Raw genomic sequence first — 27,060 nt, forward strand, 5'->3', positions numbered from 1 at the left:
ATATGGCTTTCTGAGACTGAATGATCCTTTGTTTATAATGTGGCTTTGTCTAGCCAGCATTTTTTTTTTACTTATACTGTGTTCAGATGTCTCTTCTTGCCACTAAATTTATTTTTCAGCTGCCCCAAGAAAGTCAGATAGCTCTTAAGTTTCAAGCTTCTCTGCCATTATAGAGAAGCCAGTTTTGATCATTTTGCTCCTGTCTTCATTGAACAGCATCCAAAAACAGGGCCCTTGCCATTGCCAAAAGTTTCTGTAGTAGTGGGTTAGAAGCTTAAGTGTTTGCCATAGCTATTCTTTAAATTGTAAGATCTTTGAAGCAGACTACAATATCTGCCATGACAGAAAAGGCAACTTAGGGGAGTCATGACACTCTTAATACCAGGCTTGATTTAAAAACATTCAGTGTGCCCACCCCATCTTAATCCAAAGCAGTCCACTGCTTCTTGTTGACACAAGCAAACCACTGGGCATTCTGAGTAGGATTCCTATGTTGGGTTGTCTTGTGATTTATTACTGATCCTAACTCTGGAAATGCAGTTTGGTATCTCTGGACTGTATGGGGAAATAGTGGTATTTCAGAAGCTCTTTGGCTATGAACATCCGTAAAGGTAAAGGGACCCCTGACTATTAGATCGAGTCGTGTCCGACTCCGGTTGCAGTGCTCATCTCGCATTACTGGCCGAGGGAGCCGGCGTACAGCTTCCGGGTCATGTGGCCAGCATGACAAAGCCGCTTCTGGCGAACCAGAGCAGCACACGGAAACGCTGTTTACCTTCCTGCCAGAGCGGTACCTATTTATCAACTTTGACGTGCTTTCAAACTGCTAGGTGGGCAGGAGCTGGGACCAAGCAACGGGAGCTCACCCCGTCGCAGGGATTCGAACTGCCGACCTTCTGATCAGCAAGCCCTAGGCTCAGTGGTTTAACCCACAACACCACCTGCGTCTCTATGAACATCCTTAGCCTTGCCTTAACTCTTGATTTGTTATGATGCTCCTACAAATTGTGCATGCACAGTCTTCACGTGCACAGTTTTCCCAGTGCAACATAATACATACTTAGCAATTTAATGCATATTTAAATATTTTTCAGGATCACCTGTTGTTGCCTGCTACCACCCATAATAAGACCAGACGACCAAAGATGTCAATAGTATTGCCAGCAATAAACATCAGTGGTGAGTGTTAAGTTTAACCTGTTGGAGAAGTTAATTACAAAAGTCCAGTTGACTATATTGCTTATGGAAATGTAAGTCATGATGAACAAAGCTTGAAGTGTTTATTTATAATGATGGTGTCATGATAACTTTTGTATTCTTGAATAAGGGCCAGCAGAATGAAATGCTTTTCCTGCACCAGGCATCCCCAACCTGCGGCCCTCCAGATGTTTTGGCGTACAACTCCCATGATCCTAGCTAACAGGACCAGTGGTCAGGGATGATGGGAATTGCAGTCCAAAATATCTGGAGGCCCGAAGGTTGGGGGTGCCTGTCCTGGACTATGCCACTTCAAGAGACAAGGGTGAGGAACTGAATATTAGAATATTTCAGAAAAACACCCAACCTAGCCCCTTTACTTCCAAATTTAGCATGTCAAGTTGAGGAGGGGGCAGCAGGGGGGAGGCTTCTGCTTAACGTTCTTCCTGGCATGCCATTTCATTCAACAGTACAGTGGTACCTCTGGTTACGTACCTGATCCGTTCCGGGTTGCCGTTCACACCCCGAAAAGTACGCAAACAGAGCGGCGATATCACGCATGCGTGGAAACGCGACCTGCGCAGAACGCTTCTGGGCATGCCCAGACCGTGCAGAGTGCTTCTTCGCACGCACGATGAAGCGGGTTTGCCGCTTTCGTAACCTGCACCATTCTCAACCCGCAGTGAACGCAACACGAGGTACGGCTGTACATAAAATATAAAGGCAAACCAGCATGCACAGATTAGTTTTCTCAAGAGTTTTTATTGGGCAGTGCTAGTCTGCTAGCTTGGATGCTACTGTTTGTTATTGATGTTGTTTGTTCTGTTCTATTATTTAATTGTTCTTGGACACCATTCTGGCTATTTCATTGCAGAAACCCAGTTTTTTATATATAAATAATGAATAGAGGCTAAACGTTTCTTTTAAGCTGACCATTTGGGGAGGGGGTTGTGTTACAAAGCAAACAAAGTAAACAGATAAACAGGGAATGGTATATCTATTGTCTCCACTTTTAATTCAGTTTGTTTATGTTTATAGACATTTTTGTTATAGACATCTTGCAGTTGGGGGAAAGGAGAGGGCGGGTTGTGTCAGCATCACATGGGTAGGTCCTTTGTTTGTGTACTTATTTGTTTTTCTTGTTACTGTGAAAGGTTAGGTGTTCCCAAGCTTGGTTGGTTTCGTTTAGTTGATTGCAGTGTGGCTCACTTGTGTGAGGGAGGCAGGCCAGGATGTTGGGTCAGGTTAGCCGTATTGGAGGGGGTAGGTCATTGTCCTGTTGTGCTGTGTACGTAATGAAGGGAAACCACAATGGAACCAAAATTGTTTTCTGACCAGGAAGAATTTCTGCAAAAGGAATGAACAAGTCTTAATCCTAACAGTTACATTTTCCTAAACTTTATGGCAATGTAAGGGCAACAATCCAACCACACTGTAGAAAGGGAAACAGTTATGAAATGGATAATACTTTGGTTTTGGTATTCATTTGCATGAAGAATGTTTCCAACACCTATGCAGTGGGAGCCATTTCTTAGTAGAGCTCTGACTTTCACACCTGCAAGCATGTGGTTTATCGCTTGCAGGCTGAATTCTGATATGGAAATCTTACAGCTTCTTTGGAAAACTGCCTTTGATTGCAAAGGGGAGCAAAGAGTGTTTCTAAAGAACGTGAAAAGAATGATACTGTTGTAGCATGTAAGAAACAAAGATTTGGGAGGGAAGGGGGATCGTGCAGCTTTGTTGTCTGATCTTTAAAGTCGTCTTGTGTATTTACTGGGAAGCTTGGACAAGAAAAGGTATTGGGTGGGGTAAGGGAGCCAAGGGCTGAGACAACAAAAGACATCAGTGCACAAGGGTGAATATTAGTCAATCTGTTTAATAAAGTAGTTACAGGTAGGTAGCCGTGTTGGTCTGCCGTAGTCGAAACAAAATAAAAATAAAATAAAGAAGTTCCTTCCAGTAGCACCTTAGAGACCAACTAAGTTTGTCATTGGTATGAGCTTTTGTGTGGTCGGCAGTTCGAATCCCCGCGACGGGGTGAGCTCCCGTTGCTCAGTCCCTGCTCCTTCCAACCTAGCAGTTCGAAAGCACGTCAAAGTGCAAGTAGATAAATAGGTACCGCTCCGGCGGGAAGGTAAACGGCATTTCCGTGCGCTGCTCTGGTGTGCCAGAAGCTGCTTAGTCAGGCTGGCCACATGACCCAGAAGCTGTACGCCGGCTCCCTCAGCCAATAAAGCGAGATGAGCACCGCAACCCCAGAGTCGTTCGCAACTGGACCTAATGGTCAGGGGTCCCTTTACCTTTAAGGTGCTACTGGAAGGAATTTCTTTATTTCATTTTTATTTAATAAAGTAGCTAGGGATGGTTGAGATGGTTGGACGGTGTTCTCAAAGCGACTAGCATGAGTTTGGCCAAACTGCGGGAGGCAGTGGAGGATAGGCGTGCCTGGCGTGCTCTGGTCCATGGGATCACGAAGAGTCGGACACGACTGAACAACAACAACAGCTAGTGATAATTGATTTCATCTCTCAGCTGAATGAAAAAATTCTACATGCATCTCTGCCTCATTCCAGTTATGGAATAAGAATACCTCCTGGTGTGAGGATGAAGTGGGGACTTCTGCCACTTTTGTGCAAAGGTTTGTCTCTTGGAGAGATTTTCCCTTTTTCTTTCCTCTACCTGCAGGTTATTATAGCCTGGACAGCAACTAGTTGTAGTTGTTGGTTTTTGTTGTTTTAAAGGAGAGTCACATTGAGGTTGTGAGAGGCTTTGGGTTAGCCACCTCCTTCCCAGTTGGTAGCAAATTTGCTGCCATAACAATGGCAACCCTTCTACACATCCCTCTAAATAACACTTAAAAAAAAAGCCTTTGGGTTGGCGGTTGGGGGTGGAGAGGCAGGTGGTTTAGCTGAGGCAGCCAGATTTGGACCTTGAGCTTCCAGAGACTGATGTAGATACTTGGAACAGGTGTTTTGATCGCAGAAGTGGATAGTAGGGCTTGATTAGATGTCCCATAGTTAGATAGTAAGGCTTAGTTAGATGTTCCTGGTTAGATACCCGGGCCCCATGTTCCTCTCTATAGCAATGCAACCTCCTTCATAATTCCCTTGCCCATTCCCAGAGTCAGCTCTGGGAATTTTATATACATTTTGTTGTTGTTGTTGTTCAGTCGTTCAGTCGTGTCCGACTCTTCGTGACCCCATGGACCAGAGCATGCCAGGCACGCCTATCCTTCACTGCCTCTCACAGTTTGGCCAAACTCATGTTAGTAGCTTCGAGAACACTGTCCAACCATCTCATCCTCCGTCGTCCCCTTCTCCTTGTGCCCTCCATCTTTCCCAACATCAGGGTCTTTTCTAGGGAGTCTTCTCTTCTCATGAGGTGGCCAAAGTACTGGAGCCTCAACTTCAGGATCTGTCCTTCCAGTGAGCATTCAGGGCTGATTTCTTTAAGAATGGATAGGTTTGATCTTCTTGCAGTCCATGGGACTCTCAAGAGTCTCCTCCAGCACCATAATTCAAAAGCATCAATTCTTCGGCGATCAGCCTTCTTCATGGTCCAGCTCTCACTTCCGTACATTACTACTGGGAAGACCATAGCTTTAACTATACGGACCTTTGTCGGCAAGGTGATGTCTTTGCTTTTTAAGATGCTGTCTAGGTTTGTCATTGCTTTTCTCCCAAGAAGCAGGCGTCTTCTAATTTCGTGGCTGCTGTCACCATCTGCAGTGATCATGGAACCCAAGAAAGTGAAATCTCTCACTGCCTCCATTTCTTCCCCTTCTATTTGCCAGGAGGTGAGCCTTTTTGTGTGCTAGGCTAGCTAAATTTTCTGAATCAAGCCTGCAGTAGTTCTTCACCATGAGTGTGAGTAGACAGAGAAATCTTACGGTATTTATTTCTATCCTCCCCCCTCCCTTGGCCAAAGCTGGGCATTTTTTCCCTTTGTACCGAGGAACATGAAAAGTTATTCCAGTTCTGTTCGGCAGCTGTTTGTGCAGTTGCAGATGTTACATTTCTATCAACGCTTTTATCCCAAATCATTTAGCTTTTTCCAGCTCCTGGTTCTAGGCTCCAGCAACGCAATACTGTAAAAATTGAGTTGGTTAGATTATGCTGTCAAATACCTTGGGTAGTGGTTTTATAAGGGAAGGAGCAGGGGCCATGTCTTTAGAGGCTTTCTATACCATAGGAAGGATGTAGCTGCTTCTTGAAATACTTTCAAAGCCACAGTAAGTTTTCCCACTGATTTATTATCAGGCTTAGTGTAGTAGCATCTAGTGAAGTAATTGCCAAACTGTGCACCATAAACTGAACCTAATTTAAATACAGCAGATTAGACTATGAACCTAAAATACCCACCCACAGAAGAGGCTGCCCAACTGTGCATCTTGACAAGTACCAGTAAATTAGGTTTCATTGAAAGATTTGGTTTCATCTAAATAAATTAAATTAGACTTTGAGCCTATGAGCCTAAAGTACCCACCCACAGAAGAGGCTGTCTGTCACATCTCCACATGATTCTCCAGCCTAGCCTCTTTCTGTTAAGAGCATGAAGACAACAGAATGAAGAATAAGGAATGAAGAAAACAGCCTCTCCTCCGCATCCCCATTTATCACCAACTGTTGTCTTTAAGAAGTGCAGTTCCATTTAGTTACCATTGGTAGACTTTTCATCCATAAATTTGCAGAATCCCATTTTAAACCTGTCTCTACCTATGACCCTCACCACAACTTATAATCATAGAACTGTAGTGTTGGAAGAGACTCGAGGGTCATCTAGTCCAACCCCCTGCAATGCAGGAATCTCAGCAAAAGCATCCATGACAGGTGGCCATGCAAACTCTGCTTAAAAGCCTCCAAGGAAGGGGAGTCCACAAGCTCCCCATGGAGTTCATTCCACTGTTGAACAACTCTTACTGTTAGAAAGTTATTCCTGATGCTTAGTTGGAATCTCCTTTCTTGTAACTTGAAGCCCTACAGAACAGGAGAAAACAAGTTTACTCCATCTTCCATGTGACAGTCCTTCAGATATTTGAATATGGCTATCATATTTCCTTTCAGTGTCCTCTTTTCCCGTCACATACCCATCTCCCTCAACCATTCCTCATAAGGCTTGGTTTTCCGGACCCTTGATCATCTTGATTAGCCTCCTCTGCACACATTCCAGCTTTTCAGCATCCTTCTTAAACTGTGGTGCCCAGTATTCCAGGTGTGGTCAGATCAAGGGAGAATAGAGTGGTACTATTACTTCCCTTGATCTGAATTTGTTGTTGTTCAGTCGTTCATTCGTGTCCAACTCTTCGTGACCCCATGGACCAGAGCACGCCAGGCACGCCTATCCTTCACTGCCTCTCGTAGTTTGGCCAAACTCATGTTAGTAGCTTCGAGAACACTGTCCAACCATCTCATCCTCTGTCGTCCCCTTCTCCTTGTGCCCTCCATCTTTCCCAACATCAGGGTCTTTTCTAGGGAGTCTTCTCTTCTCATGAGGTGGCCAAAGTACTGGAGCCTCAACTTCAGGATCTGTCCTTCTAGTGAGCACTCAGGGCTGATTTCTTTGAGAATGGATAGGTTTGATCTTCTTGCAGTCCATGGGACTCTCAAGAGTCTCCTCCAGCACCATAATTCAAAAGCATCAATTCTTCGGCGATCAGCCTTCTTTATGGTCCAGCTCTCACTTCCGTACATTACTACTGGGAAAACCATAGCTTTAACTATACGGACCTTTGTCGGCAAGGTGATGTCTTTGCTTTTTAAGATGCTGTCTAGGTTTGTCATTGCTTTTCTCCCAAGAAGCAGGCGTCTTCTAATTTCGTGACTGCTGTCACCATCTGCAGTGATCATGGAACCCAAGAAAGTGAAATCTCTCACTGTCTCCATTTCTTCCCCTTCTTTTTGCCTTTTGGTGATGGGACCAGTGGCCATGATCTTAGTTTTTTTGATGTTGAGCTTCACACCATATTTTGCGCTCTCCTCTTTCACCCTCATTAAAAGGTTCTTTAATTCCTCCTGCTATTGATGCAGCCTTAGAATAGCATTAGCTTTTTTTGCTGCATCACACTATTGACTCATGTTAAGCATGTGCTCTACTAAGACTCTTGGCAGCAAGTTCCATAAATTAATTTTGCATTGTGGGAAGTAATGTTCTGCTTTTTTTAAAAAAAAGGAAGTCTTGCCCTAGGGGGGTGTTATTGGGTGGTTGTTTTGTTTTGATCATGTATTTTATCATTTTATATTTTGATTTTATTCTGTGAACTGCCTGGAGACCTCCAGGTGTAGAATAGTAGAATAATAATAATAATAATAATAATAATAATAATAATAATAATATAGGATCTCTGCCCATTAACCATATTGGCATCCTCTCAGACATTTGGGGACCACCTTTCTGTATTTGAGGTTCTGTCAACTTTTCTTCAGAAGTCAGTTCTAGAAAGATTTTCTGCAGTCTTTTTGTTGATAATAAGCTGGGATTCAAATGAAGTTGAAGCCTGTATAGTCTCAGTGTGTCTCAAAATGTTCCCCAATGCTTTACAAATCTGAATGCTTCCTATGCATGAAGATCCCTCAACTCTGCCTTATCCCATCAGTCTTGTGCATGGAAAAAAATTGTGTTTCCAAGAACGCTACCTTAGAAGCCCTGTCCAACTCTAAAAGTCAGCTGATTCTGCCACCTCCCCCCAAGAATGGTCAGATTGTAAAAAAAGCTGTGCCCTGTTCACTGTTCCAGGATACACTCTGAACATGGACTTGTTTTTATCTTTCCAGTTCAACTCATACTGATACTTGTGCATACAAAACCAGATATGAATCAATATTTCCATCTCTTGGTTATAAGATACACTTGCAAGGCCATGGAAGCCCAACAGCTAAGGGTGTTGTGGCTAGATTGACATTTATTTAATTTTTTATTTTGTTTGTTTGTTTGTTTGTTTGTTTGTTTGTTTGTTTGATTGATTGATAAGGTGCCTTTTATGGTAAGTGGAGGTAGTGATCTGCCCTCACAAGATCAAGTGGCCGAGCTGACCTTCCACAAGGCAACCATAGTAAGCTCTGGTGGAAGTCTCTATTTCACTAAAGAAATCCAAATGTCTCTTCTAATTTTAAATACCAAGCCAGAACACTTGGAAACAATATGAGTGTGCTTTCAGACTTTAAAATGCACTTTTGGAAGATATTTAAAGGCAGCATTCTGTTAGAATCCATAGAGTCCAAAAGCAGAGATGGGCCATCTTGTCCATTATACTTTTACTCTCGTGCATCATTAAAAGTAAGTGGTGTGTAAGAAAAAAAATGTAAAACATGCCTTGGGCAGAGGGAGCACTGGTGGCCAGGCTCCTGGAATGAGTGGTAACAATTTAATAAGACATATTCAGAAGAATATGTTTTATTTTAATATTTTAATGTAGGCCATACCCTACATTAAAAGGAAGGAAGGGCCTCCTCCAAATGTAGGAAGTTATATAATGGTAAATGTTTTGTGTTGGAGTGGGTTTTTGCAGATCAGTGCAATGTTTAGCATATGGAATAATTTAGCAGAATAAGCTACTGAGTCACAGAACATCATTGGATGTAACAGTGGACTGAATAGTACATGCAGAGTGACAAGGCGGCCAAGGGATCCTTAGACGTGTGCAGCACAAGAAATAGCTTCTCTGCTTTCCTCTGCATTTCTCCCCTTTATATATGGAGGCAGGGGGTTTAGAGGCTGCTTCCATATTTAAAGCAAATTCCGAAAGAGAGTAACCACAAGTGAAAACAACAATTCTACAAACACATGTAAAAAAGTAGTTTGTAGTTTTTAAGCCCTGGCACCCCTGACTGCATCCAAACAGCACTTTCTTGCCCCTGTAATTTTTGCACTATGAGGGTGGGGTTCCTTCTCTGCCCTTTACCCAAGTCTCCACATATCTGCATGCATGATTCAATCACTTGCATGATTCAATCACTTGCAGCTAAATGAAAAGCCACTCTTCATTGCAGTCATCCAGCCAGGGTCAGCTGCTAAAGATTATTGTATACAGCAAGAAATTGGGAGTTTGCCACCCACTCAGAGGCCACTGGCAGGGGCATCTTTTTGTTCTGCTGAGATTCCTTGAGCTTGAAGGAGGGCAGGAGAACTCTTAGACCTTGCACTGAGCCCCAGGGAGCCTTGGAAAGCAGTGAGACATCTCACTACTTTCCAAGCAGCTTCTAGACACAAATAAAAACGAATGATCCCTCTCCTCCCAGCTCAGAGGAAGGCAAGGGGTTTCTCCCTGCAGTCACACTGGGCCGTGGAAGCACCTTAACTTGCAGTGTGGCAGCACAATAAAACCTCTGGGATGAGAGGAGCAGCGTTGACAAACAAGGAATTCGGCTGACTACCAAGGCCAGCCACAATTTGGTCATTTTGCAGTGTGTGTACTCTTGACAAGGAGCTGCAGCAAGTGTCCTGAGTGCTTTGATACAATACTGTACACACATTTTCAAATAATTGTTGGCCACATTTGTATATTCCTTTGAAGTATTGGGTATCTAACCCAAAAATGTAATGTGGTCTCTTCACACAAGAAGGTGAAGAGAGAGGGCATTTCTTGATAGTTGAAATGATTTGTTTCCTGCTTGGCAGGGGGTTGGACTGGATGGCCCTTGTGGTCTCTTCCGATTCTATGATTCTATGATTTGGTCCTTAGTTGAATGCTATTTAACATGATTTGAAGGAAGTTGATGTACCATGTTCCAGAACGTTGAGGAGTCTGGGATCTTGCCATTCACTGTTGGTTGTCAGTCACTCTGGGACTGCGGCGAAGGATAGGCTTAAGAACGTTACTGAGGAAGGCCAGGCTTGGCCAGATGGGAGGATGCTCTGAGGGAGCGGAAGGGGCTAAGGGAAGGTCTGGGAAGGGTGTGTTTGACTGTTGGGAAATTGGGAAAGGGTGGGTTTGGCTGGGTGGTTCTCAGTTTATTAAAGCTCACTCTCGTTCTTATGGACCACTTTTAAAAATGTTTACATTCCAAGGTATATGCATATGAGAGCAAAATATATTTTTTATTTCTAAAACAAAGAGGGCCACCCTTGATTAGGAAAAAAATGGCCTGAGTCTTTTTATATATAAAGGTTATTGAAACTCTGCTTGAGAGTTCATATGTGTTTAGTCACTTGGACAGGAAACAGTTGAGAAATTAAATATAAAAGCAAATTCTTCAGGGATTTTACATCCTGCCTTGTTTTTCTAAGTTGCCGCCTTTTGTATTAAAGCAACAGAACATCCCCCCTTTTTTTAAGAGAGAAAGAGAAAGAAAGAAAGAAAGAAAGAAAGAAAGAAAGAAAGAAAGAAAGAAAGAAAGATGATAGAAGCTGGCTAGAATGAGAGAATTATTTGCCTCTTTAATGTTCTGGGGAATCTGGCTATAGTTCTCAGTGTTGAATGGAACAGAATCTCTACCCAAAAGCATATGAAATTGAAAATAAAATGTGCAATTTGAGTGAGCTTGCTGTAACCATAAGCAGATCTGCATAAATCTTATTGATTTGCATAGTTCTTTGAGCAATGATTGCGGTTTTTCTTGGCAGAGAATTAAGACTTTTCATGTTTAGCATTATCAGCTGTTTTACACATATGGGTTCTAATAGTCACATGGCTAAGTATATCCCATAGAATTTTTCTCTGACTAGTAGGAGTGTGGTTTGAAAAAAATGTGGTATATAATTACCGGTATGTTGCTAAAGCAAAGGGTATCTATTCCTCTGCACAGACTGGACGTGTGATGGCCTATGTTAGGCACCCATTGAGGAAAAACAAATATTATACACAAACATCTCATTCTGCCCCTGCAGTTGCAGGAATTTTATTTTCGAACCATTTTTTTTTGTTTCAGTATCAGTAAGCAGAACATAAATTATGGTTTAGGATTAGTTTGTTTTAATCAAATACTTCAACTCTTGTACCTTTTGAATGATTTTTGTTAATATTTAGGTCTGCTAACCCAGCAGCGTAGTATGGGTTGCCGGCATCCGGGGTGGGCAAGCCGCCAATACTGCCAGAGTGCCTCCCCAGAGCCAAGCAGGACTGTTCTGCACTGCACTGCACTGCACTGCACTGCACTGCACTGCACCACCTGCATCCATGCATGCACAGGGGAGAGCCCTGCTGGCCAACGTGGCGCTTGGTGGGCGAATCCCCCCCAACTCCTGCAGAGAGGACCGCTGGGCTGGACTACACTGGGGTCATCTCTTGCCCACTTCCCTCTGTGCCCACTCACCATGGGCCTGAGCTGCTCTGCTGCCTTTGCCAGGGTGGGGCAGGGATCCCTTTGGAAGCCAGCACCTGCATGGGAGTGCCTGATTGTACCCCCCATGCTACGCCACTGTGCTGATCTCTTTGGTGGTGGCGGCTCTTTTAATCTGCAGCGGGAGGTTTAAGGAAGTCCACTTCTCAACTGATCAAGCCCCCTTCCTCCAGCTCATGTGAGTCAGAGGCGGGGTGGGGGCCTCAGGTGCCTTCACCCAGGAGAAAGAGGGAGCTCAGATGAAGGGAAAGGTGGCAGCAGCATCAAGCAGCCCTGGTGTCTGCTTTTCAACACAATGTTGAAAAGCTGACATCACCCAGCCCTAGTCTCCACAAAGAAGAAATAAGCATAGCATTAAGATTATAATGCTTATAATCTTAGGGCAGTTGGACTTTTAGAACTTTTCATGTGCTGGTAGCTTCTGTGGATTTATTTTGTATATGCCATTAGAGGAGAACAGTCAGGATCTTTTTGTAACAAGGAAAACTTACTTAATATCTCAATAAGACCATCCAATATCTTGAACTTCAAAAGGAGTAGGTATGTGCCAGGACTCATTTTTAAATTTTTAATGAAACAGTTCACAGATTTATGATAGGTGTCCATCCTGGCTGTAGTAGACTGCTTGCAAGAACTTTGCTGTAAACCATGCATTTCCTTGAGCTTTATATCATCCTTAACTTGTACTTGTAAGTATAAACCTATTTCTTCAGCCAGTCCATCTACAGATGGTATCATCTTGTCGCAGCCTGTCCTGTTCTCTTGCAGAGCAAGAGTTGACAGGCAATGTTTTTAGGATCATGGGAAGAGGGCAAATTTGGTGCCTCTAGTTCACAAGGGACAGATTGTGGTTAAAGCAGCCTTTTTACAAGAAAATACCAATCGTAGCATGTAAATAAATTACATCATTTTTATGTAGCCAAGTTAAAACAGGTGGAAAATTTGGGTAATCCTTGAGTGCAGCTCACTGCTGTAAAGGCATTTTGAGTGCACATGATCAGACAGCAGCTTTGATTGTAGAACTAATTGGTTTCTTTAGAGTTTCTTGCTCTCCGACTCATTAGGATTTAAATATTCCAGGATTTATATAATTATTATAGTGAAGAAAGGGGGGGGGGGTTGCCTGATGATTTATTTTCTCTTACTACTTGTTAGACTGAATAGATACCATGATTTTGTGTAAGGAAAGGCAGATGTGATCATGGATATCCAATGCAGCTTCATCCCTGAAATTAATCATGTCTAGGCTTGGCTATCCTCTGTTTGGAAGATGAACACAGTTCTTAGCAACTTGGGAGGAGGGTGGGTGTTACAAATAATTTTTGTTCATTTATTTTGGGCCAAGCAGGAATACTTTCTTATCTCATAATTTACAAAGAGCTCAGTGGATGTAGACATCTAAATGACTGTACCCTAGAAGAGTTGGCCATGGAAGTTTTGTAGTTGTGTGGTTAGTGCTCATACAGTATTGTGATGGCCATTGGCTATAAACAATAAAATCTAATGACTGGTCATTGAAGTGGCCATATGGGCAGCAAGCCTGAAGATTAATCTTAATTAGTGTCCAGGACCTGATGCCACATGTAAGCGTTGTTGAATCAGTTGGCAACTGTGACCATAGTGCTATCAAGTTCAATAAGCGGACAGTTGCCAGGAAAATCCAACACAGTCATATTCGACTTTAGAAAAGGAACTGAGGCAATTGTCATTGTAGGTCTGAATGACAAATTAAAAACAGACAGATCACCTGGTCCAGATGGCATACATCCGGGGTCTTCAGAATTCAAATGCAAAATTGCTGATCTTCTAACAAAAATGTGCTACTTTTCACTAAGATAAGACTCTGTTCTTGAGGACTGGAAAGTCACCGGTATAACACCAATTTTTAAGAAGGGGTCTAGGTAGGATCTGGGAAATTATAGGCAGGTTCTTTCTGCAAAGGTCCCTTCCAGATCTAGGATTCAAACATTAGATCTCTTTTAGCCCACCGATGTGTCATTTTTCAGCTCTTTCTTAGTTGGTTTTTTTTTTTTGGCATAGGTTTCAAAGTTTGTCTCTCTAGCAAACTCTACCAGAGCCATCTAGCTGAATTCACTATCATTGAACCAGATTGAAGCAAGTTGATACAGTGAACTTGTTCTCAGAATCGTAATACTGCACCTTCAAGGGTGCCTGCCTCTACTTTTTCCAGAAGGAAGGGACCCCTTTAAGGCCAAAGATTTCAGAGGTCCCTCCTAAGGTTGTCTAATGTGCCATTTCTCCCAAAGACATGTCAGCTTTGCAGCAGTAGCCTACCTTGGACTTCCATAGATTAAAATGAACGACAAAAAAGAGGACCTCTAGAGGTACTAGCAAATTCCAGTTCCTAAGTATGATCCTTGTGAACAGAGATTCAAGAATGTCCCACAGGAGTAAAACATTAACTTTTTGAATAATCTTGTATTACAAATTGAATCTCTCATATTAAGTAATAATCCTTTGTACATTTGTACAAAGAATTTGTACATTTTAAATAGAGACTTTCATTATTTTCTACCATTTTTGTTCAACATTTTAGATTCTTGTAATTTAATAATAATAATACTTTATTATTTATATCCCACCCATCTGGCTGGGTTTCCCCAGCCACTCTGGGCGGCTTCCAAAAGAATGTTAAAATACAATAATCTATTAAACATTAAAAGCTTCCCTAAACAGGGCTGCTTTCAGATATCTCCTAAAAGTCTGGTAGTTGGTTTTCTCTTTGACATCTGGTGGGAGGGTGTTCCACAGGGCGGGTGCCACTACCGAGAAGGCCCTCTGCCTGGTTCCCTGTAACTTGGCTTCTCGCAGCGAGGTAGAAGGCCCTCAGCACTCCCTTTGAAGGTGACTCGGTAACTACAATTAATCCAGAATGTGGTGGCTAGACTGGTGACTGGGAGTGGCCACCGAGGCCACATAACACTGGTCCTGAAAGACCTACATTGGCTCCCAGTACGTTTCCGAGCACAATTCAAAGTGTTGGTGCTGACCTTTAAAGCCCTAAACGGTCTCCACCCCCATTGTTCAGCCTGGACACTGAGGTCCAGTGCCGAGGGCCTTCTAGCGGTTCCCACACTGCGAGAAGTGAAGCTACAGGGAACCAGGCAGAGGGCCTTCTCAGTAGTGGCACCCACCCTGTGGAATGCCCTCCCAACAGATGTCAAGAAGATGAGTAATTATATAACATTTAGGAAACGTCTGGATGCAGCCCTGTATAGGGAAGCTTTTTAGGTTAATGTTTTACTATGTTTTAATATATGCTGGAAGCCACCCAGAGTGGCTGGGGCAACCCACGTAGGGCGGGGTACAAATAAATTGTTGTTGTTGTTACAAATCTGAAAAAGTTAATTCCCACATATTGGTGCTACTTTTTCTCCCCACCCCACCCTTTCTCTCTCTGCTTTGATTAGCAGTTTACTTAATCTGAATGAATGATGGTATCCTTGATCAAGTCTCCCCCCCCCCGCCAGTTTTTATTGTTTTACAGCAGTCTCTGGGATTCAGCTTTCTGCTTTTTCCCATCACATTTCCTTCTGCAAAAGCGTGGGAATAAAACAGGGTCCTAGAAATGAGTCAGGGCTGTTCTTGAGTTATGAAATCAGTCTGTCTAGGCTGAGCTCTCCATTCTCTGTCCATAATAAACTTTATCTTTCTTTCCATCTTTCAGTGATCTTTTCCCTTGCATATTGTTTTTGGGTAGTGAGGAAAGGGAGATCATGGCGGATATAACATCTGCCATGAAAGAGCTCCTCCATGATATAGCTGTCTTGCTGCATCCCAAGGGAAATTGCAGATTTGCTCTGGTCAAGGGACTATTGGCTTCTTTCCCTCTCACACCTGCATTGTGAACACCCAACCCTAGTTGTTCTGTGCTTTAAAAAAAATTGAATCACATTCTGTCATACAAATTCTGTGGCAAGAAAAACTGAATTCTGTAGCTTTTGTAAATTACGCATATCAAGCAAATTTGCACAATTTTCTTTTAGGATGTATATTTTTTTTTCTACTAGTGCATTGTTTTACTTGACTTGACTTGACTTGGGCAAATATTGGAGCATCGAAGCTCAACTCACAGACTGGAAACTTAGCCAACTTCTTGGCACCTGATATTTCAATAGGTGTTACTTACACACTTTCTAGCTATATCTTCACACTCACAGGAGCTGGAAACCTGGATCATTTCAAACGACAGTTGCGATTCTCAGAAAGTCACATTTTGTGGCCAATTCCACTTTCGTTGCTACCATGAAATTGTGGGGTACACTAGCCATATTTATAACCTGCTAAGCTGGGGGTGGGGAACCTGCAGCTCTTCACGATATTGTTGAACTACAAGTCCCATCATCAGTGACCAGTTGACATGCTGATGGGAGCAGGCATCCAGCAGCACTTGCAGGACCACGGGTTCCTGTGCTAAGCCAAGCACAGCCCACCTGGTATGAGTTGTGACCTGCTATTCCCATGCAAGCAGCAAAATAGGAGGCTTATTGAGCCCTTGGTTCAGCTTAGATGCATCTGGACAGCTGTTTTCCTTCCACTTGTAGCGACACTACTGGAATAGCTCTTTCACAGCGAAGGTGGGACCAGGATGTGAGGAAAACAGATCAGCGATATGCCCTTTGTTTCATGCCGTGTGGCACATTAAGGTCCCAACTCTACAATTCTGTGTTTATACATAAGTAGCAATGGGATCCAAACAACTCTTAATCAGATTTCTTTTAATGTTTTGCAGAAGAAGCCATCTCTTTTAATGGTGGTTGGAACTGGTTTTAAAATAGATTCTTGCATTGAAATGAAGTCCCTGGTTTCATAAGGCAAAAATATTCTTTTGTGTTAGGTCAACAAATGAAGCACTGAAGGGAGATCTGTCAAAAGGTTCTGGTATGTGCTTAGAACATACTGTAGTGTATTTTTAGCTATTTTTTGCTGTTACAGCCCCATGGGTGTTTATAGTCTTATTTGGTAACACTTAGCAACTCTTCTGATGGAAACGTTGTCCAGACCACACTGGATGGTAGAGCTAGAACAGCACAGTTTAGTCTGAGTCACGGCATTTGCAGGAATTGAGCTGTGGGATGAGATACAGCTGCGCTGCTCAGATGCAAACAGTCCAGCCTCAGTCCTTGTTAGCTTGCTGCACACCTCCCCCATCCCTGTCCAGTCCTGAGGGGTAAACTGAAGGCCACATCTGCTCTGCTGTATTTCATTTTGCCCTTGGAAAAAGATGCAGCAGATGAAATGTGTTCAAACAGAAGAGGCACATTGAAGAAATGCAGGTGAAACTCGAAAAATTAGAATATCGTGGAAAAGTCCTTTTATGCAAGCAATTGTTTTCATTAGCTACTGGAGTTTAATATATGAGATAGTCTCATGACATGCAAAGTGAGATATGTCAGGCCTTTGTTTGTTATAATTATGATGATTATGGCGTACAGCTGATGGAAACCCCAAAGTTGAAATTGTGAATTTGGGGTTCTCATTAGCTGTACGCCATAATCATCACAATTATAACAAACAAAGGCTTGACATAACTCGCTTTGCATGTCATGAGTTTATCTTGTATATTAGTTTCACCTTTTAAGTTGAATTACTGAAAGAAATGAACCTTTCCACGATATTGCCAGGGTGCATAGGAAGGGGTGGGGGAACTGGCTCACAGGCTTCATTATGAATGGGACAAGAAATGAAATCCTGTGGCTGAAACCCAACAGAGGTAGTGAAGGTAGGTGAGGTAGTGGCTGGATTTTGGGTGCCAATCAGTTGCTAGACGTAACTGGAATATTCTGCAATAGGATTAGGACCCTGTGACCCTCTAGGTGTTGCTGTGCCATAGTGGCCATCGTCACAAACCTTTGGCCACACTGGCTGAGGCTGAAGGGAGTTGAGAGTCCAACAACATTAGAGGCCACCGTTTCTTCACTCTTATTCTACAATATCTGATCATCGCAATCAACATACCACTTGTTTGTTTTTTAATTTTGAAATCATCATTATTATGTTACGTTTCTATTGTTGGGATGTTATTTGTAAATTACGTTTGATGCAGCATTCGAAACTAACTAGGCGCTATTTGCCTTTTGCGACTCAGGAGTGCCTCCTTGCAACCAAGTGGAGATTTCTGCCGCAAGGTTTGTGACTGAAATCTCCACCATGGGAGAGGACAGCAGTGTCCCTGGCTGACCACAAAAGCTGAAAAAGTGTTATCAGCTATAGAACTGTTGGAATTCCCTTTCAACCCTACGCCCCAGGATTGAGCCTTTTGACGTGCTGAAGAGGGAATCTAACTCCCTTGTCATACAGTTTGCACAAGTAAACAAGCTGCAAAACTCTTTTCTGTGGTTAGATGCATTGCTTCTCTCTTGGGTGGGGAGCAGGAGGGGAGATCTGAATTGCTAACTTTGCAGGTAGCAACTGAAGACAAAGTGCATAGGAGAGGGTGGATTGGTGTCCCTCGATTTCTTTCTTCTCGATTTCTTTCTGGTCATCTCCCCCACCCTCTTATTTCAGAAGAGAAGGGGGTGTGTGGATGTGCCTTTAAGCAAAATGAGCTTTGCTTTTGGGGGGGGTGAGAGGGGGGGAAGGAATCAAGGAAGAATGGGGGGCTGCTTTGTTGTTATTTTGGCAAGAAATTTACTTGGTTCCATTTGTGGGCATTCCTTTCTTCACATAATGAGGTGCTGGAAAGCTGTTTTGGACATCCTCTCTTCCCCCAACCCCCGTTATTTACTAGGAACTCTCCTAGAATTATATTTCTACTGTCCCTCCCTCCTCTTCTCATAGCCCCTCTCCAAATGATCTACTTTCCCATCTCCATTCCACAGTACTTGCACATTTGTTTCATTTTCTCTCTCTCTCTCTCTCTCTCTCTCTCTCAGATTTCTTTCTAGTTCAGCATCATAGTAATAATAAACTGCAGTATTTTTATTAATGACTTCATATGCTTCTTAATTGCCAAAGTTGGCCTCTAAGCAGCAAGTGTTCAGATGCTGTAGGTTTATATTCTGTGTTAATCCTTATGACATCCCTGTCAAGTATGCCAAGAGGCTTTGAAACTCCATTAACAAAACCATTAAACATAGTTAAATGTATAATTATAGCAACATGGTTTTGTTCTTATTTGATAAACAAGCTCCTACCCAGAGTTACAACTTTTTAATGTCAGGGTTTCTGTACCTTTTGACAGCTTGATGACAGCCAGCTGGGACCTCCCCATTTCATACAGTGATAAATAAGCATCCCCTGTTGAATTTCTGCCTGGTGTGCATATGCTGCAGCCATAGGTGCTCACCAGGAGAAAGATGGCAATCCTATACAGTACCCAGCTGATAAGCTAACCAAAAAAGTTAAATTCAGAATGGGCATTCTGAGAGATATTAATTAAAAAAAATTCTATTCTACAGTTTTTACTTACTAAATGCACTTGGCATGATCAATAAATTCCAGATGAATAGGCTTATATTATATTATATTATATTGGTTTGTATAGCACCCTTTAAACCAAAGGAATATTACGACATTTTAAAGACTTAACATATTTAAGCCTACTTTGTCAGATTGCTGAATGCGTCTCATGAGGTGGCTGTAGCCTACAAATGTTTGTCTTGTTGATGCCGCAGCAGCGTAAGTCTGACATCTTGTTTTATTGTGATGAATCTTTAATATTGGAATCCCATTAGCTGTATTTACATAATAAAATACTCATGAGAGGACATGGCACCCATCAAGGAATAGAGGGAGGATTGTGCTTACATTAATCTTTTAATGTTAAGAGATTCTCAAATTATGGATATTAAAAGGAAGGTCTGCAAAATGCATTGACATTTAGTTAGTTTGCATGGTAAATGTAGCATCCCAAGTAACCAGAACCTTTCATGCAACAGAATTTTGAAGGTTCAGTCCTGCAAAAAAAAAAAAAATCTTACAAATTGAGTGTTCATAAGCATGCTGTTGGAGTTGTACTGCTCAAAAATAATGAATAGACATACAATCGAACCTTGGAAGTCAAACAGAATCTGTTCCGGAAGTCCATTCGACTTCCAAAACCTGGCTTCCAATTGACTACAGGAGCTTCCTGCACTCAAAAATAATGAATTAGGTCAGAGGTTTTCAACATTTTTGAGTCCACAACTCCCTTGAACAACTACATTTTTTTCTGCGGTACCCTTGTGGGGCTCAGGAGCCCAGTTATGTCACCCCTTGCCTTCAGAGCTGGCAGCCTCTCCCTGGGAGTCCCCTGGGCAGCTGCTGCCGCCTCTGGTCCCTGAGCTGCCCCTGCCCCCCCCCCGCCTCAAAGAGAAGTGCCCCCTCACACTGCCCCAGAAGGGCCTGGGTCTTCTCTGTCCATTCCTAACAGCAAGGCTGGTGGACTGGCTGGCTGGCTGGGCTCCCTTGCCTGCTTTCTTGCGTACTCCGAGGCCACCTCAGCTCCTGGCAACCAGCACCCCCTGGCCAGCCCCAGAGACGCCATTCGCCTGCAGAGCTTCTAGCCAGGGCTGCTGCAACCAAACAGTCACACAAGCCTTTGGGAGGCAGAGAAGCAAGAGGGCATCAGAGGAGAGGGGAGGGAAGAGGGACAGAGGCCAGTGTTGCATGCAGCATCCCTCACCATCATTCAAGGTACCCCAGGGTGCCACAGCACACTGGTTGAAAACCATTGAATTCGGTTGCAATCCCAATCCCCTTTGCCTTTTGCATTCAGTAGGATCTATATCTGTGTAGAAATAGTTAGGAATGCACTGTTTAACATGTTCTTCCAATAATTTTGGTATAATAGACATACAGTTGAACTTTGGAAGTCAAACAGAATCTGTTCCGGAAGTCCATTCGACTTCCAAAACCTGGCTTCCAATTGACTACAGGAGCTTCCTGCACTCAATTGGAAGCCTCAGAAGCCCCATCGGACATTTGGCTTCCAAAAATAGTTCACAAACCGGAACAGTCACTTCTGGGTTTGCAATGTTTGGGAGCCAAAACGTTCAGGAACTAAGCTGTTCAACTTCCAAGGTACAACTGTATTTAACTGTTACAGGTGGGTAGCCGTGTTGGTCTGCCATAGTCAAAACAAAATCAAAAATTCTTTCCAGTAGCACCTTAGAGACCAACTGAGTTAGTTCTTGGTATGAGCTTTCGTGTGCATGCACACTTCTTCCGATATATTTAACTGTGACTGCAATACTTGCTGAAGTTGCAACATAAGATATGGGGGGGGGGGAGAGAGAGAGCGCACGCGCGTGCGCACACACACACACACACACACACGTACAGTGGTACCTTGGTTGTCAAATGCCTTAGTTGTCGAACAAATTGGCTCCCAAACGTCGCAAACCCGGAAGTGAGTGTTCTGGTTTACAAACATTTTTTGGGACTGCAGCTTCCAATTGAGTGCAGGAACCTTCTGCAGCCAATCGGAAGCTGCACCTTGGTTTTCGAACTGTTCTGGAAGTCAAACGGATTAAATCTGAGAACCAAGGTACCACTGTACATACTTACAAAAGGTAAAGGACCCTTGACAGTTAAGTCTAGTCACAAACGACTTTGGGGTTGCGGCGCTCATCTCACTTTACTGGCCGAGGGAGCCGATGTTTGTCCACAGACAGTTTTTCTGGGTCATGTGGCCAGCATGACTAAGCGGCTTCTGGCGAACCAGAGCAGCACATGGAAACGCCGTTTACCTTCCTGCCGGAGCGGTACCTATTTATCTGCTTGCGCTTTGACGTGCTTTCAAACTGCTAGGTTGGCAGGAGCTGGGACTGAACAACGGCAGCTCACCCCATTGCAGGGATTTGAACCGCCAATGTTCCAATCGGCAAGCCCAAGGCTCAGTACTTTACACCACAGTGCCACCCGCATCCCTACTTAATACTTATGGTTTGCCACTATTGCTGAGCCTGAGTCCCATTTATGTTTGTGGTGTCCAATTAACAGTTGCTATTAAAATGCGTTACTGATGTGAACTGTGTATTAGTTCACATCTTTCCAATTTTTTTACTGTAATAATAATAATTATTATTGTAATAATACTGTAATTGTTAAAATGTGCAACTGAATTGTAAAACGCTAAATGTTTATAATACGCACATTCAGTTGTTGTACCCATAACCTAAATTTAAGGAGCCGTTTGGTGAATAGTTTACATATCTAACACTGCTTTAATGAAAAGAATTAGTAAAAAAAAAAAATCAGCAGGCTGCATCCTATTTCTTCCATGGAGAAATATTGCCTTGCCATATGCTCCCTTCAGAACCAGAAGGGGTTGTACTCCTGCTGGCTTTGTTCCTATTGATGACAAGGGCTCTTCTTACGGGCCTTTGGCGCCTGAGACGGCTCTGCTTTTTGTTACTGCCTCAGACGTATAGGCTACGTGGGCTCTGATGGTTTGTGCAGGTGACTTTGGCTATGCAATGGTGGCGCAGTCTGTAATTCTGAACTTTCCAACAGAGCCGAACTTTATCCAGGGAAGCAGTATACTGGGTTTAATGTATATCCCATATCCTGTGATTCATGTTTCCATTAGACGGCCTTCTGTTCTTTAGGCTTAGAAAACATATTGTACAGACACTGACAAAAAGTAAGTCAGTAGTTGGCTGCCACTTAGAATCAAAGCTGGCTTTGGTTTTTTCCCTCTGGCAAAATGTCCATAAGGACACTGGCAGGCATATTGGATATCACTACTTTAGAGTACGTAGGAAGCATTGACCTGTTTGCATTCAACAGGCAGCTTCAGTATTGAGAACTTCTCTCTGCTAACACTAAGCATGGAACTGATTCAGTTCCAGTGTAGGAGAGCTCAAGGGGAAGGAGGTTGCACTGCATTGATAGCCTCTAGTCCTGACATTTAGTCCTAATGGTGGCACATTGGGTTGTTAACTATGCTGTATAAGTGTCATGGATGCATATCTCCTTAGGGAACTTGGAGATACTAAATGCTTTTAAATAAATAAAATACTTTTTTTAACAGAGAGACCAGAAACAGAATTAATGAAATTACAGACTTGTTCCTATATTGAATTTATGATTCTCTGCTGAATGTATGAAGTGTCTATTCTTGTGTGTTCACATATTCATTCTGCCACTACCCTGCTGTCCTTCAAAGAACTCAGAGTGGCTTGCTTATGGTTCTCAAGTGGTCTCTTACCCGGGCAGCTTATGGCCCTAGACCTGTTTAGCCTCAGCAGAAGACTTGTGTCATCTATCTTCAGACTATTCAGGAGCGATGTATGAATCATTAGCTTGAGGCTACACTTAAATATGAATGAACATCTCCTTAGTTTCTGGTTTGGGCCAGTCAGTTGTTTCTGGATATTTTGCAGCTCTCCAGTCTTTAGGTTTTGTAAACAGCAATAGATTTTCACTGATTGCACCTATAGGGTAAAACAGGGCTCTAGTACTGTGTCTGTTTATTCCAGATATAATTGCATAGAGTAAGATCCTAGATTGTAGGCTCTTTTTAAATCCCCACCACCACCACTGCCCAAAGTTCAGTTTCTCAGAGACCCTACCCAGGAGGAATGATATGCTTCACACACGTCAAGAGGCATTCATGGGTGTGATCCATGCAAGTTGTTTTAGCACTATTAGGGGTATGATTATTGGGAGAAAAGAAATCGGGTAAGGGGGAATAGTTCTGCTCCCACTCTCAAACAATGCCCCATCCACGTAGCAGGTCAGGGGAAGACTGTAGAGAGCCATTGCCTGTTCGAGTATACAGCACTGGTTTAAAACAGACCAGTGGTGTTAAATGATGTTGCTGTGTTGATTCTCCACCTTAGAGAAGGTGGCTTTGGGAGACTGAAAGATAAAGACATTTGATCGTCTCCTCTCTCCCAGTCAAATGAGGGAACTCCAGTCCACCTACAGTAGTTCAATTATTAAGGGGCAGTACATGCTGTCATACCTCTGTGCCTCAGAGTGCAACGTGAATGATTCATTAATGGGCAGTCATAAAGAGTGAGAATTAGCATCCAGCATGGTCCCATCTGGGACAGCATTACACTTTCCCCCACCCAAATGTTGAAGTTAGATGTGTTCCCCATTTTGTTTTGTCAAGAAAGAAAATGAAAAAGGTTGTCCTTGTGTTTGAACAGCCCTAATGAAGAGCATCATTTAGCACACAAGAGCTCCCAAGCAACTGTTCCACAACAGGCATTTAGCCGGTTCAACCACCTGGACTTTGTGGGGCAGAGAGCAGGAAGCAGCATCCCAAGAGCCTTGATAGCCACACAATGGCTGACTGTGCAGAAACCCCTGGAGCAAGCTGCTCTCAGCTCTGCACCCTTGATGAGTGATGAGAAGCTGACCACCCACCAAGAGGTGCTGGGGTGGGGCTGGGGCAAGCTTCAGGGCAATTTGGCATGAATGCAAAAAGAAAAGAAGCTGGAAGCTATTGTGGATGGTAGGGAGGTCAGAGAGAGACTGCTTATGTTATTATAAAAGCTTGGGAGATGCCTCATAATATGGTCAAAACATTTTTGCAATGAGTAAGAGTATCCTAGGCAGCGCTACAAAAGCTGATTCCTCGCCTGCCTCTTAATTCCATATCGGTCTCAGTGTATAAATTCTAAAAAGCATCCAATATTGAGGGCGCAAGCTTGAGTACAAGTTTCAGAGTGAATAAATTTAGAATGGCTGCATTCACACAGAATGCTAAGCCCCAACTGTGTGGTTTGTTTCACAGTCCTGTTTCTCTTCTCACTTAGTGGAGTGGAGAAACAAGCCTGTTATCATCTAAACTGTTATCATCTGAACCAGCACTCGGGTTTGTTTTCTCTCCATCTTGAATTACCATTATGTGTAAATACATCCATAGTAAGTAAATTAATCCCCACCCTGACTCCAATCCTATGAGCTTCAAAGGTGTGTGGACAGCCTGCCAGGGTTGAACATAGGAAACTGCCCTTGTCAGGCCATTGATCTGTCTCGTCCAGATTTTCAGGATGAGAGAAGTCTTTTTCAAAGAGAAGCCTTTTTCAGCTCTGTTACCTGAGGTAGCTTTATGTAGAGATGTCAGGGACCGAACATTGGACCATCTACCCTTGAAACATGTGTATTCTCTTTGTATGTGCCCACATGCCATTTGAAATCAGGCCAGCAGATACTGCCCGTGATGCCAGTAACATGGCATTTATTATGGTCTGTCCTAAATTTTGAAACCTGGATGTCTCTGGAAATTGACATACCTGTATTTACTGGAGTGTTAACAGGTGTAAAATATTTTTCCCACTGGTCATTTGGATAATTTACTGTGTATCACTCCCTTTTGAAGTTTGTTTTATTTTTAGTTGTTCTTGTTGGTTCTAAGTGTGGTGGGGTTATTCCTGTTTGTTTATAGACTGTTACCTGCTTTGAGTTTGTGGGAAAGCACTCCACAACAGTTTGTTTGTTTGTTTGTTTGTTTGTTGTAATACACATTTATAGACCACTACCTGGCATAAAGCCATCCAAGTAATGTACCCAGTAAAAATGGAAGCAGAACACTGCTTTCTGTTTAGTTCATACAAAGTGTTGTTCATTTCATATGAATTAGTTTGTAAGAAATGTCAGAACAACTTTTCTGTACAGCAGCTGCATGTATATTGTTCTGTTCTGTTCTGTTAGATTATGTTATAACATACATACACTTAGGGAAATGTTTTCCCCATGATGACTCTTTCCTTTCACTTTTGTAGAGAAAATAATCAATGGCCAAGACTACGAAGTTATGATGCAGATAGACTGTGAAGTGATGGACACCAGGATCTTGCACATCAAAAGCTCCTCCATCCCTCCTTACCTTCGAGACCATCAGAGGAACCATACAACATCCTTCTACAGCTCTCCTCCAACAGTCCCAGAGGCAGCTCCTGCTGTGAGAGCAATCACAGAATCACCACACTAGGCTCCCAAAGTCAGTCTGAATACCCTGGAATGACCAGTTGTCCTGGTTGCTTCTTAATGGGTTTGCCATGGCAGCTTTATGGGCAGTGTCCTGCCTCAGTCAAGAGCCCACCACAGTCAACATGAGGCTATCAAATAAGACTCTAAGACTACTAACCCAATCCGTCCCCACTGCTTTGTACCATTGCCACTGTTCCAGGAACATGCAGGATGCTTTTAAATCATTACTTGGTTGTATAAAAATAGGCGAGGTGGGCTTTTCGTTGTTTTGATTTGATCGATGACAAAAGTAGAGGGGGCGAGAAAACAAGGAGCTCCAAGCTGTGGTGATGTGGATTGCAGGTGAGCGTCTCCCAAGGCAGCTTGCTTCTAGTGCCTCAGATGTTTCATTCAACCTCAAGACAACTGTGGTATCATAAACGTGGACTTTTGATGCCACCAGTTATCCATCCCTCAAGTTAATGATGTATAATTGATGGGCAAGCAATTATTTCCCTAGCTAGTGGGGTTACAAAGTTGTAGTGCTGTCTGGAATGTGGTTGGACATGTCTTTATGAGCATCTGTTGGCTGGCGCTTGTGACCTCACTGTTGCAGACCCAAGTTTTGCCTCAGCCTGCACAGAGGAAACTGAAACTGACTTTGGAAGAGCTCCTTGTCAGTTACACACAGACTCACAGAGAAACACACACACACAGTGGCCAATCTTCAGTTTGCTAAACTTTGCTTAGCAACTATAGCTAAATGTACTTTGGGCCTTAATGGATATGAGGCTTCTTCTCCAGAATTTGCTTTAAGGCTGTGGTGTTTCAACTCTCCTGTGAGTGTTTCCTTTGCATGTTCTCTCAAATATCTGATTTTAGATTTTTATTTTTAGCCTAAGAAAGCACTTTCCCTTCTCCTAAATCATTACCTGGGGACATGGGACATGGCAAGGCTGTCCTGCAAACACTAATACGTAATAAGAACAATATTTGAACAGATTGTCTGGATAAGGCCATAGAACAATGTGTAATGGCCTTGGGCTTTGCAGAAGGAAGCCAAAGCAAAGCTGTGTTGGGGAACAATTGTAGCTGTGCAGATCCCTACACTGTCGGAAAAAGGGGATAGCTTCTAGGCAGCTGGGAATGGGTGTTCCTCTTCAAGAAGCTGCAGAGGCTCCCAAAGCCAGAGCCAGTTAAATGTCCACAGTCAGTGAGAGCAGGTTCACTGCCTTCCCCCACCCACTGCTTTGGAGCACTTGGACATATTGAGTACCCATATTGGGCATATAGAGCACCCATATTGGGATGTGCTTTGAAATTGTCAGGAATAGGAAAGGAGAATGTGCTGCTATTGTAGAAAATTGACAGATCATGCAAAGGGAAAAGGAAGCTAAAGCCAGGAGGCTAAGGTTTGTATTTATTTTAAATATATATATATATATATATATATATATATATATATATATATATTTGCTGTCTTTCCATATAGATATGCTCAGGGTAACTTATATGATAAGGATAAGTCAGGCATGATGTGTTGCGCATCTGTTAAATGCATGTTGAAACAAATAGGGCTTGCAGCAAGAATGGCGGCCTTCTCCCAAGAGAAAAATAACCTTATGCCAGAAGCACTCTCAGCAGAGAAGAACATGTCGATATGGCATGACCAGTGCAGGTGTTACAGAACCAGCAACCTCTTGCTTCCTTTGCTGCC

General features: G+C 43.0%; 1 protein-coding gene across 2 annotated transcripts in view; it reads left to right on the top strand.

Annotated features, from left to right (window-relative positions):
- ATF6 (activating transcription factor 6) overlaps positions 1–25,620 on the top strand; it is a 71,979-nt gene extending 46,359 nt beyond the window's left edge. For both annotated transcript variants that reach the window (XM_033151225.1, XM_033151226.1), the window contains exons 15-16: positions 1,095–1,179; positions 25,157–25,620. In XM_033151225.1, coding sequence (XP_033007116.1) covers positions 1,095–1,179; positions 25,157–25,365 — 294 coding nt within the window. In that variant the 3' untranslated portion in view covers positions 25,366–25,620. The remainder of the gene's footprint in view (positions 1–1,094; positions 1,180–25,156) is intronic.
- The last annotated feature ends 1,440 nt before the right edge of the window (positions 25,621–27,060 follow it).

This window comes from Lacerta agilis, chromosome 6 (assembly GCF_009819535.1).
Source record: "Lacerta agilis isolate rLacAgi1 chromosome 6, rLacAgi1.pri, whole genome shotgun sequence".
NCBI lineage: Eukaryota > Metazoa > Chordata > Lepidosauria > Squamata > Lacertidae > Lacerta > Lacerta agilis.